The sequence below is a fragment of the Antedon bifida genome, chromosome 5, assembly GCF_963402885.1.
Source record: "Antedon bifida chromosome 5, ecAntBifi1.1, whole genome shotgun sequence".
NCBI lineage: Eukaryota > Metazoa > Echinodermata > Crinoidea > Comatulida > Antedonidae > Antedon > Antedon bifida.
Window position 1 is genome coordinate 6714557 of NC_136230.1, and position 20542 is coordinate 6735098.

Here is a 20542-nt window from a genome sequence, read left to right on the forward strand (position 1 = left end):
CAACAAATTGTAGAAGAATTTCCACTTGTACCAACTTGAAGTCACGTCGTCTCTAGAGGGTATTCAGTTGCATGCCTACAGTTCAGTTTGAGGTCACAGACAAACAGGCTACAGCACATTAAATTTAAAAATTGACCATTTTTAAATGTCATTTTTGAATTAGTATAATAATAATAATAATAATCTATAGATTAATATTTGTTGGCAAATAATACATTTTTGGAAAGGTACACATGTCTTCTTTCAAATGCTGTGTATACAATTAACTAGTGAAAAAATGGGCATGTGATTCATAATTAAAGAACTATCTGTGATTTGTATGCGATAAAGGACATCTTTTTAATAATTAATCATAAATTAATCAAAAGAACAATGATTAATTTTAAAATGTCGAGCGGCGTTTTTTGTAAGAAATATTTCTTGTTTATGTACGCTTTTTATATATTTTTTATAATATAAAAAATTGTAAATAAGTGCCCTAATTCAACTTTTTTCATTTAATCTTTTTTTTATTTTTTATATTGTACTTATGATGTTTTTATTGAAATAAAGATACCGATATATATATTTAATTATTTTCTATGAATTGGGTTTCAACTTAACCTTGTATGTAGAAATCAATACCTCGACGTATGTAGTAGTATAATGTCGGTCCATAAACTTCTGACAAGTAAGCGTATACAATAACGACAATCAGCTAAATTTATTCGTACTTTATTTACAACACATATCCCTACCAATTTTTCTCCGTCTTTATGCTATTTATACATTACTTCATTCTAGTAATCAATAGCAATAACTAGCGACATAAATAATAGTGTAACTAGCGCCGCCACATACCATTCAAAACGTCGTATGAGCATGTAAGATAATACGATACAATGTTCTGATTTCTGATTAGCTTAGCAACAATTATTTGCACGATACCACTGACAATAATATATAAACAATTTCAGCAAAAAAATAAAGGAAAGCAAATAAAAAAGTTATAATAATATTATTCGGACATCTGCGCTATTCCACCATCATTGTATACGTTGCTTGCGTGTCCATCCAGTTTTATTTGCAATACATTTTCTGTATGTATACATGTTTACAATGCTACTATATTTGTTAAGTGCCAGATCACAATGTCTTATAGTCCTACAATGTAACCATTGTCTGACACAGCGACACAAGGTAAATAACGGTTATTTATAGTGATAGTCATCATAAAGAACTTATATGGTAGTGCTTTCTGGGTTATATCATTATTCTACATTTAAGAAAGACACTAACTACTCATTCAAAATCATGTTTTTCGTAAACTATTTGTCAAATATTCTTTATCTGGTTTTATCAGTTTGGGTTGTCGAACAGAGTCTTCAGGTATGTTAAACGATTAAAATACGATACAGAGTAGGAGTAATATATTTATAGCTTGCAAATTTGTTTAGCCAGTTTTATCAGACACAAGGAGTGACAATGGAAATAAAGTGAACTAACAATGTAGCCAACTTTCAGAATGGCAATTTTAATCAAATGCATTTCTTGATTCTTGTTCCTCTCTTTTCAGTTTTAAGTCTCATTTAGATTTAACTGAAATTTGTTGAAAGTTGTTCATAATAATTCAAAATGAATCACTTACTATCCATTTGCAGATCCATTGGATATAAAATTATTTTCTACGACACCACTAACGACGCCTAGTGGTAGTTGGTTTGCTGGATACATACTTCGAGGCGACAAAGACATTCGAGATTTATCAGTTGGAATAATGTACAAGAAAATCGAAGAGAAAGATAACGTGACTTGGAATGATACTGGGCATACGGGTGGTAATACTATTTATACAGATTTTCAAAATAAGCCTATGCCAAACGATAAAATATTTACTCCCACAAGTGAAATAATATACAGAGTACACTATAGTCTAACAGCACTCTGAGTTACAGAATTACAACCTCGAATTGAAAGAGTTGGCGTTTTTTCATTTGAAGCAAAGAAAAATGGAGTAGTCACAAATTCAGCAAATGTCAAAAATAATAGAATTAATAGTTTTTCACTTTGATCGACAAAAAAATTATTTACCTGATAGAAAAACGTAATTTAAAGCAAGAAATACTTAAATGTCTGTCAGACAATGGTTTTTGGTTAAAATTAACCGTTTCTTTTGTCTTTTTATAAGTGAAATAATTTTGTTTTCGCTTATTTTTTTTACAGAAGTGAACAGCTTTATTAAAACTGCAAAATGGCCTATTTTAAGTCTGATTTTATTAATCTTTATTTTTCATATTTTTGGGACAATAGGCTACATCTTTAAAACTATACTTTAAAACACGGATCGACACTTTGGTTTTTATATTATTCTCAACACGCAAACTAGACTATTTATTTATTTGCTGATCCCGCTTGTAAACAATAATATGTATTAGGAATTGTTTAATTTAGTCAAGCCGCTATGTCATTACTGCTTTCAAATAAAAATTACGACTTACGCTACCGGGTATTGCTAACAATTAAAATTAGTTTAAATATAGGTAAAGGTATTGAAACAATGCTTTGTTTGGCCGCGTACTCTACGGTTTCCTTTACTTACTAGTCATTTAAGTTTACAATTACGTTATTATAGTTCAATTATGTATAAATAATTGTCACCACTAAACAGATGTTTATAAATAAACATGTACATGCGATACCATGTTTTAGTTTCATTGACTAAATAAGACAAAACGTTTATTGTCGAAACGTGTTCTTTTAACCATTAATTTTTCTTTCAGTTTCATTTGAGTAATAATTCTTGTAAAATAATATAATGTAAAAGTTAGATTGAGTATACAAGAAATCAGTTATATAAAGTCTAGGACTGCTACACTATGCTGGTCTTTTTAGGCATAAGTGAACATAGAAGGTGAACATTGAAATGTTTTTCGTTAAACATCTGTCAAATGTGTGCCATCTGGTTATAGCAATTATATCTTTTGGTTGTCAATTAGAATCTACAGGTAAGCTAAACGGTTAAACTAATATCACAAGGCTTAGATAACCTATTATAGTGTTCCATTATTTATTTTATCATGGATTCATACAAAGATATATACCACCAGCAGTGGTTATAGAATAACGACTGTTAATATTCTATAATGTCACGTCACAAATCAACTAAAAAGCCTAAAAGAACTACTTGATGCTCTTAATAATATAGCAGAAGGAAATAGTCATTCAAACCAAATTACGCTCTTTCAGTACCATGAAAGATTGTAATAAGCCGAGAATAAATTATTAATCATATATTATCTCATATAAATATTTCCTATAATTTAAGATCCATTAGATATAACATTATTTTCGGGTAGCCCATTGTCGCAAAGGAGCGCCTGGTTTCGAGGATACGCACTTCAAAACGACAGTGACATCAGAGATCTATCAGTTGGAATATTATACAAGACTATTCATGGTAGAAATAACCTGACTTGGAAGAATACCGAGTATTCGGGTAATCATACTGGTAATATGAAAGTTAAAGATATTCCAGACGGAAATGTGTTGTTGTTGTGCAAAATTATATACCGATTACACCCCAATTTGACTTTTCTTGGTGTTTATAATAACGTCGTACGACCTCAGATGATTGGTGTATTTTCATTTCAAGCAAAGAAGGATGTAATAGTCGCCAACTCGGCAATTGTCTTGACATCCGCTTCTGGTGAGTAACTAATTATCAGCTATTTATAATAATAATATATCTATTTACTCCAAAATAAATCTATACAAATGATTCAAATTTATTTATTTGTCATCGCATACGTACACAGTGATATTTCGAAACAGTTTCAAGCGTTTTATTAGTTTAACGATTAGTTTACACTTCGTAGTCCATTTGCTTTAATGAGAATAGGCTACATGATATTTTGAAACATTTTCACAGATATCAGCACTCAATTGCAATTTTTAGTATTTAGGCTATTATTGGTATTTCACAGCCAATATTATAATAGAGTACAGAACGACAACGGTCGGTATTGGAGAGTCTGTCACTATCAATCTCAGTAAAGGTGGTGATCTTAACAATTTACGTTGGCGACATAATTACGGTGAGGAAATACACAATCTGAGGGGTAATACGTCTGCTGTGATTGAAAACATACGAAGAAAAGATGATGGCGTATATGAATGTTATACAGGCAATATTCCTGATGGTAATCATGGTGTCATGAGACGTATTGTAAGAGGTAAGATTTAAAATTATTGCTCATGAATTGTTTTTGATTTTAATTTATCATTATGATCGTATACATAAATAGAATGAATATTTTTTAATAGAGCCGTCGTTCATTATCACCATTATTATATCACTTTTTATTAAGAATAATTCCAATTAAATGACACGTGATAATCAAATTGAAATAAATACAATGAGTCGTTTTATATCTATGATCAGAGCAAAGATATCGTCACGATTTCTGTTAATTGCTCTTTACTGTAATATTCAAGCTTGTCCTTCGCCAAAATGGAATCCTCCAGATTGCGAGGAAGACTGTCCTGTATGTTATAATGGTGGAATTTGTGATGATAAGACGGGTTTCTGTATTTGCCCAGCAGGATTCGACGGTGATGCTTGTGAACACGGTAATATAAACTATTGCTAAATTACATGGTATAAACAAATAAACATAACATACATTATTATTGAATATAGTTTTATGTATTTTATTTGCAATAGGTTGTGGAAATAACAAATGGGGTCGTAAATGTGACTCTGTGTGTTCTTCTACTGGGGGAAATTGCAAAGAGGCACTTTTATGTCCACCTGATCCAGTTGGTTGTACATGCATCAATGGTTTTGGAGGAAACAAATGTAAAACAGGCACGAATCATATTAGTTATCATAATTAGGAGGCCTATGTTACCCTATGATAATGTTAATTATATATAGTTATTAATTAATTAGTTATTATATTATTACCTTTCTCTATATCACTTAAAAATAGTGAAATTACTTAATATTGTTGCAGTATCATATAATAAGATGCCAAACAAATTTGCAAAAACCCGTTTATAGTTAAGGTAATGTAGAATATTAAGAATAAGAAGGTAGTAAATAGGTTATTGGTGAAAGTTTAAATTTGAGAGTTGTTCGATAGACCATATAATGTATTTTGTATTTGTTTCATTCCAATCTAATAGCGAATCATCGCCACTAACAGGCTGGTTAAAATCTATAAAAAAAACTACTTAAGATAAAAAAAATAAGGCAAATGAAGTGACAAAAATCGTGAAAACCTCATGGCTTGTAGGCTATCTTGTTAGAACCACACATTTGAAACACATGAAGTAGGCCTACTCTTGGATAAGTCCACATTATTCAATAATTATTAATTTTAAATATTTATAAACAATCGTTTTGGTCTATATGAAAAATTTCAAATAGAAATATTTTCATGGAATAAAACCCAAAGGTACTTCGTACTGGACTGTATTCCAAAAACTTGACATTTAATTTTTTATTTGTAGGATTAGATAAAAACTAATCATATTAAACTATGTTTTTTGAAGAATGCGAAGCTGGTTTCTATGGAGCGGATTGTCGTCAAACATGTCATTGTGACATTGTTGATTTTAATCCACACACAGGATGTACTTCCGGGTCAACATGCTCGTCAGGTTATATTGGTAGTATGTGTTTAGGTAAAGGATTTGGCGTTTTATGCATTTGTACCTTTAATAAATGTATGTGTGCCTACAAACACACTGTTATGATTTGTCTTTTCCATTTTGGGACGCTATCACATGTTAATGTAAACCATCCATTAAGCCGTCCTCAACTATATTTATAAATTATAATACATTTTACATGACGAATACTGCCAATAGTTCAAAATACAACATTACCATAATAATAATCACTAACACAAACAAAATAGTAACGTAATTATATCCTAGGTGTATCAAATAGGAATAAAATCGATCCGATCATTCTACTGTTTTCTACAGTTAATCACTGTTAGTTTTTTAACTGTATGGCCAATATTCTGAAAGATAGAACAACTGTCAAATCAGAATCTTTAAATTGTTTTTATAGAACCTATATTCTGTCCGCCGGGATTCTTTGGTGAGTTGTGTAATTTCCAATGTCACTGCAAAGACTCTGAAGATTGTAATCCAAGTGGAAGTTGTCCTAATGGATGCCGTGAAGCTTGGACTGGATCAAAGTGTAACATAGGTAACTGTACTTACTTACTTACTTAGGCCTACATTCATTTATTTAGTAGATTCAAAGACACCCTGATTACAGGCCAAATTTAAAAAAACAACACGTCTCTATAAAAAAAATGTGTCTTAATAACTTACTGAAAAGCAAAAAAAAAAACAACATACAAACAAATTGATGAGTATAAAAGATTAAGAATAATGTTGTCTAAAATTTAAATAAAGAAGAAAGAAAGGACCTTATAGATGTGAAGTTCATACAATGTTATTCAATCAGTCATAATCTGTGTTTTTAATTACAACTGTACAGTTAAACTGTACAACAATCATCAATCAGGCGGTAATCAATGTGTTCGATGCAGTAACATAGTATTCTAAAATCTTCAACATTTGTTTTAAGTTGAGCTGTGATGCTTATGATTTACTTTCTGTTAAAATTTACATTATTCAGAATAATTCCAAGTTGTACCAATATATGCCTTATTGTTTCAATAATTAGCATTACCATACCGTTCTGAACCGCCAACTATTGTCAACCAGACAGTATGTACACTGACTTTTGACGTCACTTGGATTCCTGGTGAAGACTATGGAACAGGAACAATTATAAATCGAAAGCTGTGGTACAAATCATCGGAGATGGATTCATTTGTATCAAGAACTGAACCATGTAACGATGTATTTATTGTTATTGATAATCTCATCCAAAATACTCAATATCAATTCTACTCTCAATTTTCGAGGATGGTTGGTGGTATTGAGGTATATGGACCAAGAAGTACAATAGGATCAACAGACACAGCAGCAGCAGGTACGTTATTAAATTGTTACACAAATATATTTAACAATTATATTATAATGGATGTGATAAGTAGGGTCTTAAATTATCATAAAAGATTTAATATATAATATTTAAATGGTTGATAGTATTCTTTCCAATTCATAGGTTTTTTTTGTTTCACTTTCATTTTACGATTTATACTTTGTTTAGACTAAACTGTCGTATATTGCAATAAAAAATGCTTTGAAACGATGCACTCATCACAGGCTAGATTCCTTAATATATTATATTATTGATTAGTAAAATAACCCTGTCATTTGTCTTTCTTAAAAATATTTAATTGCTGAGGATGACTCAGTTTACCAATTTACTATGATAATAGAACCGCTGGAAAAACCTGAGATAGAATTGAAAGCTAATGAGGGAAATCATGTCATCTTAAGTATAAAGGTAAGCCTATATAGATTTAAATTATTGTTTTTTTATGTATTTATATGTATACGTAATTGACTTATGTTTATATGTATTTGTTTGCTATGACTCAAAACATTTAAACATTGCTATCCGAAAAACTGCAAATATTAGCCAAGCTTGCTGCCATCCCTTCATACCTCTATTAACAAAATTAATAATACTAGAGGGTGAGCTCGCTTCGCTCGCCCCCCCCCCCCCCCCCTCTAGGAAGTGTAGACGATGGTTCTCGGAATGGTAATGCTCTTCTTTTACGTTTTCTGTCGGTTACCATTATTGAAAATGCTTGACATTCGTAAAACTAAACTATTCTGTTTCACAGTGTCTTAGATGATTAATAACATTTTAAAGTATAGTCTTTATTATTTGGTAGGGCCCTTATAGGGCGGAGGTGGGGAGGCGGAGTTCATTTGACTCGAGGGAGGGGCTTATTCGAGGGATATATGTTAAATTTTTTAGTTTTAATAATATGGTAAAATTTATAATCAAATGAAATCCTCTATCTAATAGATATGAAAAGTGGTAAAAAAGAATAACAAATGCTTGGTAAATTGTAGATAACAGTGCGATGAATTCTACTACAAATAGTATAATTGTGTTATTATAAATGTGGATGGGATGGACGTTTATTAGATAGTTGGGTTGGCGGGGGCGGGGGGGGTGTGGGGGTGGGGATGTGGTGATTATTATTCAAAGTGATGTTTTATTGGAGAGGCGTTTATTCAAATAAATATCATCCTAATAAGTATTAATACATTATTTAATTTAAACATCTTTTGAAACTAACTGCCGTGACAGAGTGGGCCATTTCGGCCCAAGAAAGAAGACATTACGGCTTGCAACATGGGCAGACATCTCGGTCCTAACAGGACACAGATAGCCTACAGTTATTCCTGCCAGCTTACTTAATAAAACTCAGCTATCGGGATTTCACTCGATTAATGTCTTATCATCAAATCTCCCTATGTAATTTTATAATACTATTCTCCACAATATATTCCGATTCTTTATAGCGTATATTTAATTTGATCTTTATTAATTTGCAGTATAATTTTTATTTATTAACTACTGTACCTTTCACAATAATAAACAAAAAACTAAAATGGCTATGACTAATGGCCAACTTAAGCTCCAGTCCTACTATAGTATCTGTTTTTTCTTCCGTCTTCCAAAGGGACACTGTATTGATTGATGGAAAGTGCCTGTTTCCAGTCACCTTTAGGGTCAAATCTATTATTTTAACTGCTCCCTTGTGTATAAAAGAGAGAAAATAGTTGAAACCAAGTGAACTTATCATAAACCCGGAAATAACTTAACCGCCAAGAATTGAAATTGAGTAGAAAATCTACTGTTGAAATCATAAATGTTGTTAAAAAACTCTTTATAATATCTTGCTAAGATAGAAATATGGAAAAATAGCGTCGAACTGCACATTAATGTTATCAAATCTACGTTTCGCGGTACATCTGAGATAGATAAGGTAGGTATCCAAGTATTTGCATTGTGCTCGCCTATGTCAGAATTAACCATAATTTATATATAGATGCTTAATAATATGCCTTCTTTATTTTCAGCCTGTTTATAGTGATTATGAGCGAATCCGGTGTAACTCTATTCTTCGCTACCAAGTGCAATACTCAGACATAGATGGCACTATACAAGATGTAATAAATACAACTAGTTCTCAAATAGACTTAGAACTATCAGGATTGCCAAGTTGTACTGGTTATATCATAAACGCTCGTGTTGTTAATGTCCTGGAGATTGCTAGTAGGCCTAAATGGGTAGAAGACATAATTATACAAACAGCACCATCAAGTATGTTCAGTTATTCACTGTGTTTTTATTGCCTTGACTTGATAACAGATTTAAGAGATTGCTGGTTAAATTACGGACAGAACTTAACGATACAAACACCGACCTCAGTTTTGACTGTAGGTTAAAGTATCTCTAAAGTACATAAACCAATAGTGGTTACCTGGATGAATTGACATAGGCCTTTTCCCCTTCAAAGGGGAGAACATAACCGAAAAGTAAAAATTTCTAAACTCCCCTCTAAGACAGAGGTATCGCCCATGATCCACGCCCTCAAGTGGGCGGCAACGCCCATGCATACCTCAAATAAATACATTTTTACTTTTCGGTAAGCTAGTCACGTATTAGACTCCATTACATATAGTGTTACATTTATATGTTCTACGAATAAGAAACAAATAATTTCTATAGTTATCTAAAAAATATACAGTACTAGATAATATAATGAGTACTCAGAAATATAGACTTATAGTTTCAATTTCAGCTCAAGTGTAAGTTTAGACACGCTATGAATATTAGTCTACAGCATAGACTATCAAAGGTGAAACCTTGCATAACACACTGGTTTTTATTACAAAGTGACAAGTTGACTATTTGATTTAATTGTTATTACTTAATTGATTTTTTATTTTGTTTATAGTACCATCAATAAAAAGTAATTCATTTGCAAATGATACATATTTGCTTATTAAGTGGAACGCTTCTACATGTGACATCCCAGATTTTCAGGTGACCAACCATTATGAACTGTCAGGTGTAAAATTTCAGCAACGAAGTAGACCTACAAACAAAACTGAAGTTGTATTTGGTGAAGGAATTGAATCGTGTATAGAATATACATTCATAGTCTTGTCATATTCAAATATTAATGGGACATCTGAGACAAAGAAATTTATATTTGAAACTGATTGTGATCTATCAGATAACATCTCAGACAAAAACAAATTTGGATTCAGTAAGAAACATATTTTTCAAAATAATCAGAAATATTAATGTCATGTTATATTTTAACGATTATAAACTCTGCTATTTAGCAGATAACTGGATAGTGATTAAAAAAGGAAAGGTATTGCTTAAAAACCAATGTCTTGTAAGGAAGCTTTCGATTCCAGAAAATGCTACTATAGGGATATACACACCAAGATATATTAAATTACCATGGATGTTATTTATAATGATTGTTGCAATGTTATATTTTTCAGGTTACGTAATAGTAGCAGGTGGTTCATTGCTTGTTGCAATTATCACAGTTGCAATAATGTTGGTGATATTTAAACGGTAAAGCACTCTATCAACTAAAATTGAAAGTAGGCCTACATATTTTAAAACTTTTACCATTAAAAGTCAGCGTGTACTTTTTTTTCCTATTAGACCGATCTTGAAACAAGAACAAGATACAGATTATCAAAGCCTGTCTAAGAAATATCAACGGAATGAATATGAAGTTATTAGGGATAATGTCGATGATAATTCTGCTGCTGAATCCATCTACCCAGATTCTGAGCTTGTATCGCAACGGGAACCTGGCCCCCACAACTTAACAATCGATAATGAAGAATACAAACCAATTGAGTTATTAAAACTACATGACTATGTGAGGAAACGACAATTAAGCGTTGACAATGGTTTTGAGAAAGAATTTGAGGTAAGCTAAAAGTTGTTTTAACTGCTTAGTATATTATAACACATTTCATTTTCAGTTTCACTAACTATTTACAATTCCTTTAATTTTACCGAAGATTTTTAATAACGACATTTCCAAGCCAGAATCTCTTTGATCTGTTAGATATCCATAATTCCATCCATATACGGTTCTGTGCCAATGCTATTTGTCAGTCAGTTCACATAACTACAGAGTTCCATCACATGATTCATTGTGCATTTAGTGTTGAAATATCATTTTAGGTATCGCAACTTGATACCAACAAGCCTTTCCATTCTTGGAACGTTGCCGAATTACCGGGAAACAGAAAGAAAAATCAAAATTCTAATGTCATTTCATGTGAGTTTATTATTTATGTGTTTAATGTATCTAATGTTAGTTGCACTTGCCAGCATATGTCAATCTAAAAAAAATATCCTAAGTTTGTATTTACGAAAGAATGAATAAAGAGAAAAGAAAAAAGTTTGAACCGTGAAACAGATATTTCGCTTTATTAAAAAAATATGTATTCAAGATTTTAAAAATGAAAAAATGGTAATAAATAATGAATAATTTAAGACTAAATCGCTTTATTTCAGATGACAACTCTCGAGTGCTTGATACTGTTCCCGGATCTGACAATATAAATGCTTCGTATGTAGATGTAAGTTGCTTTATGAAAGTCTAGTTGAGAAGATACTATTTATTGCGCAATCAATCGATTACCTAATGTTATATCTTACACCATTACAGTGGCAGGGTCTTCAATTTGTGAAATTAAGTGCTGTTGTTACCCTAATTTCTATTTATAAAATTATAGTGATGGAGGGCTGGGTCAACACGTCACAAAATGTTTTAGGAGAAACGTGCATTGTTATACAATAAAAATCTGTGTTTTATTTTCAGGGACGTTATGAACCACGAGAATTTATTGCATGCCAAGGTAAACTTTATTTATACCAAGATCATCATAATAATAAATACAATCTATAAAATCCTGTTTCCGAATTTAAATATTGTTTACATTTGAAATTTATACTGACAGGCAACCAGCAATCTTTCAACATATTAACATCAACCAATCAACAGTACTAGCAATAGTATGTTTAATATCATTTTTAAGAGCCATTGTCTGTAAGAATCAAAGAAATATCAAAAATAGTGGCAGACTCAAAAAAATGGATTTCTTTCAAATTTTGCACATGGCTATATATGTGTTGAGAGAAATCAAATATGAAGTATTTTTTATTTCACACATATATTTCCATGGCAACGGCCAAATTTGTGTTTTTGACAAATTTTGTCCTTTTTTAAGGTTTTTTAAAATGGATATTGGTACTACTTTGATGAAGGGTATTTTTGTTTTGTTCATTTAATTATAAAAAATAATTAGTGTATGCATAATAACAATGCATTGTGTACCTGTTTCATATTTTTTTTAAATTTTTGATTTCATACTTTGGGAGATACCATTTATTTAAAAAGGGGTGTTTTTCACTTTTTTTTAATTGTTAAATGCAACTAAACTTTACTTCACCATAACGCCCAAAGTGGTGTTTTTTTTAGCTGATTTATTACAAATAGGTAGTTCTAATGTTTAATAAGTGATTTCTAAAATAAAATACTGGGGTATTTTAAAAATCTACAAGCAGTGTTGCGAGAAACATAGACATTTTTATAAAAAAAAAACATGGTATATTGGTAAAAACATTTTATTTTCTTTGGTTATCTGATTTGAAACTCATTTGTCAGAAAAATTCTTAATGTTTTATATAGTTCTAGTTGTGTTGTGAGAAAAAAAAACAATATTTTTAATTATAGATTCTGTAATTCCCAGTTTTAATGTCATTTTATAGGTTTATCCTCTAGAAATTTGAATAAATTATCATATCGTTGTGAATTTTTTTTTCTTTGCAACAGATTACTCATCTATTATTTTGAAGCTCCTCTTTCATTTTGTTACTTCTTTTATTTGCTAACCTAAACAGATCCCACATGCCCATCCACCACCACTTCCGACTACACCCTCACCCCCTTACCCCGACAATAACCACAAAAAGATAAACTGCAACACTTTGGTCGATCATCCACTATAGAGTGTCAAATTCATGCATTCAAGCACAACCCACACTGCCGCTACCATCGCCCCAACCAATAGACCGATTCAAACTCCTCCATCCCACCCCCTCCACCTTTCTCCAAGCCCCCACCCACCCCAAGTTAAAAATTGCAATACAAAAGATAGGACATAAAGTTAAGTTTTTAGACCCTCGTCTCCAACCCCCTAACTATTTAAAACTCCTGGATCTACCACTTTCCCCTCCCCAAAATTGAACCAATCAAAAGTCAATGATATACTCAGATATGTTAATGCTACATAACAAATATTGAAGACCTGATGTGAAATTTCATTTCATTTAAGGTCAGCATGTAAAATATCACACTTTATATTAAATATTGGTTTTAAATTCTATATTTTTTTTACTGTGATGGTTGTATTCAGTAGTAATTATTAATTAATAATTATCTGATAATGATTTAATTTCCCTTAGTTATGCATAGCAACAGTTACTATGGTAACTAAAATTGAGATATTCTTTAGATTTTTCATACTTATCTTATACAAATTTAAATTTGTAGATTATTAGCAGGCATACCTTATTAGCATTTTCAAATTACCATTTCACAAGGTCATATTCGTAAGGATTCTGTGATTATTTTTGTTCATGAAAACCCCATATTTTATTTACAGCGGGCACCTCCCGTAAACGGCCACCTTCCTTAACGAATGCACTTTGAAAAGCCTGTTTGTTCTATCTAATTAGTGCATTTGGTACCTACCGTAAGCGGCCACCTCCCGTAAGCAGCTGCGGGCACCTTTTTATACTAAAAATGAGATTTTTTGTATGATAAATGACCTCCCGTAAGCGGCCACCCGAAAAATGTGATACTTATTGCATGGACTTATGAATTAGAGGTCCATGTTTATTGTATTTCTTTATATATTAGCTTTATTTCGAAGCGGTTTTAAAAACATTACTGTGAAGAGATGAGAAAACTACACAGATTTTGACCGACCATTTTTCATATGTTAAAAGCTTTTAAAATTTGTCTGAAATTGCTAAAAAAAACTAAACCACCTGATTATAAATAATAATACAATTAGCTGGAAAATTGAGAGGCTCGTTTCGTTAAGAATATCGTGCATAGCCATAATACGTGATTTTGGCCCATTATCGGCAGACCACTTTTCCAGGTCCCGAGGGTGGCCACTTACGGGAGGTTCAACTGTATTTTAAAAAACAATTATCCTTAGTTACGCATAGAAACAGGTTCTAAGATAACATAAATAATACATTTTGACATAATTTGACCCAACAAATGACCCTTTCACAAGATCAGACATTATCTGGGATTCAGTAGATGGGTAAATTTGGAGAGAAAGTAGTAGCTATGTAATCAATTTTTTGTAGTCATGAAACCCCATATTAAAAACATTGTACTTAGTTACGTATAGAAACAGTTGCTACAATACATTGTAGGTAAAATGTTGATGTCATTTGACCTTAATATGTAAAATTTAAATTATGAAAAAACCCATATTTTTAAAATATTTTCGCATAGAAACAGTTACTATGGTAAAATGTTGACCTCATTTGACCTAAAAATGAATGAATTTACAAGGTCAAGTTTGTCATCACTTTAAGATTATTAGAATGCAGTAGAAGTAAAATTGAGAAAAATTACAAATGCAATCAATTCTTTGTATTCATAAAAACGCCAATTTTTTCGATTTTTTTTAAAATTACTTTCCTTAGTTACACATAGAAATGGTTGCTAAGGTAACACTAGAGGTAAAATATGAAAATTGTTGAGAATTTTTATGAACTATCTTGTAAATTTTGATCAAACATTAATAGTTGTAGTAAAGTGGGGACCTGTCCTGTTTTGCATTCTGACCCCTTTTGACCTCAAATGACCAATTTACAAGGTCAGATTTTTTGGGAGGTCTTTCTGTATCTCTTTACACAAAATAGATGTAAAAATTTATAAAAACCTTGACGCAATTATTTCAAAGTTTAACATTATTTTCCATCAACTAAATATTTCAATACAAAATACTGTTTTTCTGGCAATTAATTGAAATAAACCTGGCAACACATTCTCCTATGTTATCTAAACTATTCGTATGACTCTAGTTGCATTATGACAAGCCATATATTATTTTATTATTGGATTAGCCATATTTAAATTGTGTTTCATGTGTTTTGTTTGTTGATATTTTGTTTGTATTTTTTTGTATTTTTCGTATTTTCCTGGCAACACAAAACCTATGTACGTAATTTACCCCAGTGTTTTTTTCGTGATTATTGTTGACAAACCTATTGACTATCAAATTTCAAAACCTCATTGATATAAAAACACCACTTTGGAAGTTATAGGTACGTTTATGATGTATACTTTTATAAAAAAAATATTTTTTAAAAACACCCCTTTTTAAAATAATGGTATCAACCAAACTCCATTTTGTAAATTTTTTTTTTCTACATTAAATGAAACTCAATACATGTTGTTTACACTGCTATAAACAAAAACTGTATACTGTAAGTATTTTTGGTTAAAATAAGTATACAAGTTTGTACTTTTTTACTATAGAAAATCTGTGAAAAATGGCAAAAACATCAAAATTTGAATAATTGACCGTTGTCATGGCAACGGAGGCTAAAAATTAAAATGAATGTTGTAGATATGCTTTTTATTGAAATGTCTATTCATGGTAAAAATTTGAGAGAAATCCATTTTTTTACATCTGCCACCAAATCTTTGATTTTTACAGACAATGGCTCTTTTAATATTCTAACATTGATCAGTTTTATTGGAACTGGATAGGCTACCCTCAGTAAAGATGGTAATAAATAAATAAATAAATAAATAAATAAATTATTGTTTGTGGTTACCAGTTTTACAAGCATCGCCTTTAAATCCTGCTGGACAAATACAAACGCCCGTCTTATCATCACACACTCCTCCATTATAACACACGGGACAGTCCATTTCACAGTCTGGAGGGTTCCATTTTGGTGAAGGACAAGCTAATAACATTAGTAAAATAAAATAATAACTTGTACGGTAGGCCCATTTATGAGGTCAATAATGTTATTTTATTTATATAAAGTATAATTTAAAATTTAATTTAAACAATACTCAGTTTACACAAATTGATTTCAAAAGGTTAACTTGATTGACATTGTGCAATTAGTATAATATAAAGGTATATACAGCTTGATCTTTCAAATGGTATGTTTAAGGAATTGTAGAGTCATATTGAAAAGGTAGATAATTGCTGATTGATGATTACCGTTTCATAAAAACAAAACTTCTACTTACATCTAACAATAAGTCTCATGATACCATGGTTACCATCAGGACTACCACCTGTATAACATTCATATACACCATCATCTTTTCTTCGTATGTTCTCAATCACAGCAGACGTATTACCACTCAGACTGGGTATTTCCTCACCGTAATTTTGTCTCCAATGTAAATTGTTAATATTACCACCTTTACTGAGGTTGATAGTGACAGACTCTCCAATACCGACAGTTATCGTTCTATATTCCATTTCAATATTGGCTGAAGAATAATAAAATTACTATTACTATTGCTAAATAGACTTACGTAATGTGATGTTCTGTTAATACACTATAAAAAGAAATTAAATTTTAAAAAAAGAGTATCAAATCAATCAATCAAGTATTCGTTATTTATCATCATAAACATGAGAATAACATCGTGACCTAACTCACCAGAAACGGATGTCAATACAATTGCTGAACGTGTGACTACTCCATTTTTCTTTGCTTCAAATGAAAATACACCAACTCGTTCAGCTTGTATTGGTATAGTAACGCCTAGATACGTGTGAGCATTGTGTACTCGGTATCTAATTGAGCAACTTGTTGGAAATATTTTATTGCTTGGCATATTTGTTGTTCTTTCATAACCAGTATTAGTACCCGTATACGGCCCAGTATCATCCCAAGTCACGTTGTCCTTCCCATCAATGTTTTTGTATAATATTCCAACTGATAAATCTCTAATGTCTTTGTCGTCGTCAATTGTGTTTCCTCGAAACTCACTATTGACATTTCCAATCAGTGGTGTTCCAGAAAATGTTGTTATATCTAATGGACCTTTAAAAAAAATTGCATTATGTTAAGTAAGTGGGAGAGAAAGGGGGAGAGAGAGAGAGAGGGTAGATATATTTGCTTTAAAATGTCTATAGAAAAGAGAAGAATGTGATACACCGTAATGAATTTGGAAGACAATATAATTTATTGTGTCTTAACTGTATTTAGAAACCACACGTTTTTACATCAGAATACCGATCGGGTGAATGCATGTTTTTGCTTTTTTATTTGAATTAGAAAAAGTTAATTCAATACTCATGTTCATATTCCCCTCTCTAGAGTTAGGACTCGTATTCATACTAATAAATCACATACTCAGCTCGTGAAGATATCAAACGTAAAAAAAACAAAATACAAAACACATTGATAAATAATAATATCATATTAGATCTTTAAAAAAGAAGGAACACGCGATGTTTTAACATACCAAATGTTTAGAAAATTAAATAAAATTGTAACATAATGCACCGTTGTGTTGTTAAAGCATTCAAACAGACATTCGCGAAGAACATAAATATGGGGCCACTATGATAGTATTGTTTAGGGTATTGAAATAGGTATTATTAACCGATATACGGTCAGTTTCCGTTTAGCTATGGAAATGTTCCCATCCTCTATCGGAAGTGTCCTACAAGATTACTGTGGACTAACATATGTAACATTAATTAGTTCAAATTAGTCTAATTTGTCTATTTAAAATGAATAGTATACATGTACAAGTTTATAGTAGAATCAAGATCTAAATTACGGAACTTCTGTACAGAAAACATTCCAGTCGCCCAGTTGCTAGGAGTATGTTTCCTCATGCATGGCTAGACGTAGTATCAGTACAGTAAATATATATCAGTTTACATTACCGATGTATTCATACAATAACAAATAATACAGTTTATTCCATTGTGTTGGTACTCACGTATCTCTACTGAGTAAGGCATGAATGTCATAATGAAAGCAGTTTCAATAGAAACTCAATAAAGCGCACTAAATAAATATGTATAGGGATGTTTAACGTTGTAATTGTAGTTTTGCGTTGCGTAGATTTTTAACGTTGTTCAGTAGAAACCACAATCCTCTATTATTATGTTATATTTACCAGTAGAGTGGCCGAGTATTTTGGCTTTCTTCTACACGCGCATCTCTTATTATGTTTGATAAATATCGGTGATAATTCATACCTCAGTTTCCCATCAACTAAACTCAACTAAATATAAACTGTAAATATAAAGTACATTGTAGTCTCATTGCAGTCCTATTTCAGTATAGGGAGTATGTAAAACCTGTTTTATCCACATGTAGGATCAACAAGAAATGAATAAAAATAGAGAACACCGATGTTAAACAATGTAAATCTAAATACATACCTGATGAGAATCCAGAATGAAACGTGAAAGAGAGAGTTATTATCAAGTAGAACAAGTTTGGAAAGTGTTTAGCCAACATCTCCACTGAAGTTCACACACGTTCTTGTGTACAGAGAATAAGAAGGTGGTTATAGTTCTAGTGGTAGTAGTCTTATTAGACGTGTCTGAAACTCAATAGATTCTGTTAGTATGCCGTGGTATACTTAACAAGTTGTTTCCTTGTTTATTTAGGTGTCGGTACATTAACCATTTAATCGTCCTAAAACCGAAAAGTTGAATAGATATACAATACAGTACTAGTATATCATTAAAAGCAACTATTGAGGCCTGGCATCACAAAAGCAGCGCAGAGTCGCAACCCGAACTTTTGAGATATTTAGCCTTGAAGTTTAGAATGTGAAAAACGGCCTAACCTATCCATTTTAAAATTTCAATAAAAAAACGATACTATAAACACTTATCTTTAACATATTAAACTCTTGTTCATAAAAAAAATATCACAAGTATGTGTATTTTGCAATTATTTAAGTCCTTTAAGCCATTGAAAATCATTAGGAAATTGTATTTTTATTCACTCAAAATCAACTGACTTTTACGGCGCATTTGTAAACAAACCGCTAACACGAATCACGTCATGTTTGGTACCTATCTGTTCGAAAATATATCAGCTACCATAATTTTTAACAACCAAAAGAATTTTTTTAATCTACCCAATGGAAATTGGTTTTATTAAGGTGTGTATTTTTCTTACTGTTATGTATATTTTAAGGAGGGATGTGAATAGAGGTGCTTGTCACCTGTGCATCCCTTTCTTTTCGCTGCTTTTTTTGTGTTGTGTTTTTGTATGCAGTGATAAAGTTTAATAAATAAATAAAAAATAAATAAAAAGTTAGGTTGCTGAAATTTCTAACAAGAATTTGTGAATCCTTGACTGTGATTGGCTATAGAGATAAATTACTTCATAGAAAACACAAAAATCATAATGGAAAATGAGATAAATGTAGAAGAAAAGAAGAGTGGTATGCTTTATGTACAAGATGAGAAGTCGTCTGAGTAGAGGAAGAAAACGGAGGGCCAGGGAGTGAGGTGGGTAGGGGTAGATGATTGATATGTGTCCTTTACATCCATCTGAAAGCACTGTATTATGTTATTGATTTGCCTATTTATTCACCAAAATGATTTTGGTAGGTAGTGTTGATATGTCAATGAATATAATAACATGATGTCACTACTTCAGGCCCATAATAATAAGACGGTGGAGGACGATCCCATCCAAAGTTAGGCTTATTTAGAAAAGAGCAGTTCAGTCAAGTTTATGAGGAGGAAATGAATAATTAATTTCAAAATTAAGTGGCGTGGATTGAACCCTCGGTGTTTATAAAGAAATCCGTTTTGTATAATTGTTGATATTTGTGACGATATGCTTCAAAGAATGTTTATAATAAAAAGAGACTATCTTATTACACTATGACGTAGGCCACAACTGAATCCTGATTGGGTGCCCCTTGTTATTATTATATCAAGAAACGATTCTTAACATTCATCCTGATTATAGAATTATAGAACGTAATTAATACGGTATGCAATATTTGTAGAGTTTATATTCATGAATATTTCACATTTCATTGATATTATAATATACATTGGTAGCGTACCTGACTACAAACTGTCAAAAATTGGGGATAACACAAAATGTATAACATTGTTCACTTTGAACAGTCTAAACCTTTGTTTAAATACTACAATTAAATTATCTCTATGGTTGAAGTTGCTATTTATTTAATAATACCAGGATCCCTGGTAATACTCATTAATTTTCACAAAATATGTTTTATAATGTTATCACAATGGTCTTTTAAAATATTGTATTTAATAAACTGTTTGAAATACGTTGGTTCAGTAATAATATTACTGATTAATAATAAACCCATATTATGGTTTTCAACATTTTGTATATAATATTATTCATTGTCAAAGCACTTTAAATGTGTAGGCACAGATAACAACGCCATATACATAGCTGCAGCAGCGTGCTCAAGTTAGTGTTTACCGACCACCCGACCGACCGACCAACCGACCGACATAGTGA

The 20542-nt window shown here is 31.3% G+C and overlaps 1 protein-coding gene across 1 annotated transcript in view; it reads right to left on the bottom strand.

Annotated features, from left to right (window-relative positions):
• Positions 1–18575, bottom strand: part of LOC144843093 (uncharacterized) — a 175982-nt gene extending 157407 nt beyond the window's left edge. The window contains exons 1-4 of the mRNA XM_078699782.1: positions 18454–18575; positions 16709–17095; positions 16287–16535; positions 15857–15991 (exon numbers count right to left, since the gene is read on the bottom strand). Of these exons, the coding sequence (XP_078555908.1) occupies positions 15857–15991; positions 16287–16535; positions 16709–17095; positions 18454–18532 (850 nt within the window). The 5' untranslated portion in view covers positions 18533–18575. The remainder of the gene's footprint in view (positions 1–15856; positions 15992–16286; positions 16536–16708; positions 17096–18453) is intronic.
• Between the last annotated feature and the right edge of the window lie 1967 nt (positions 18576–20542).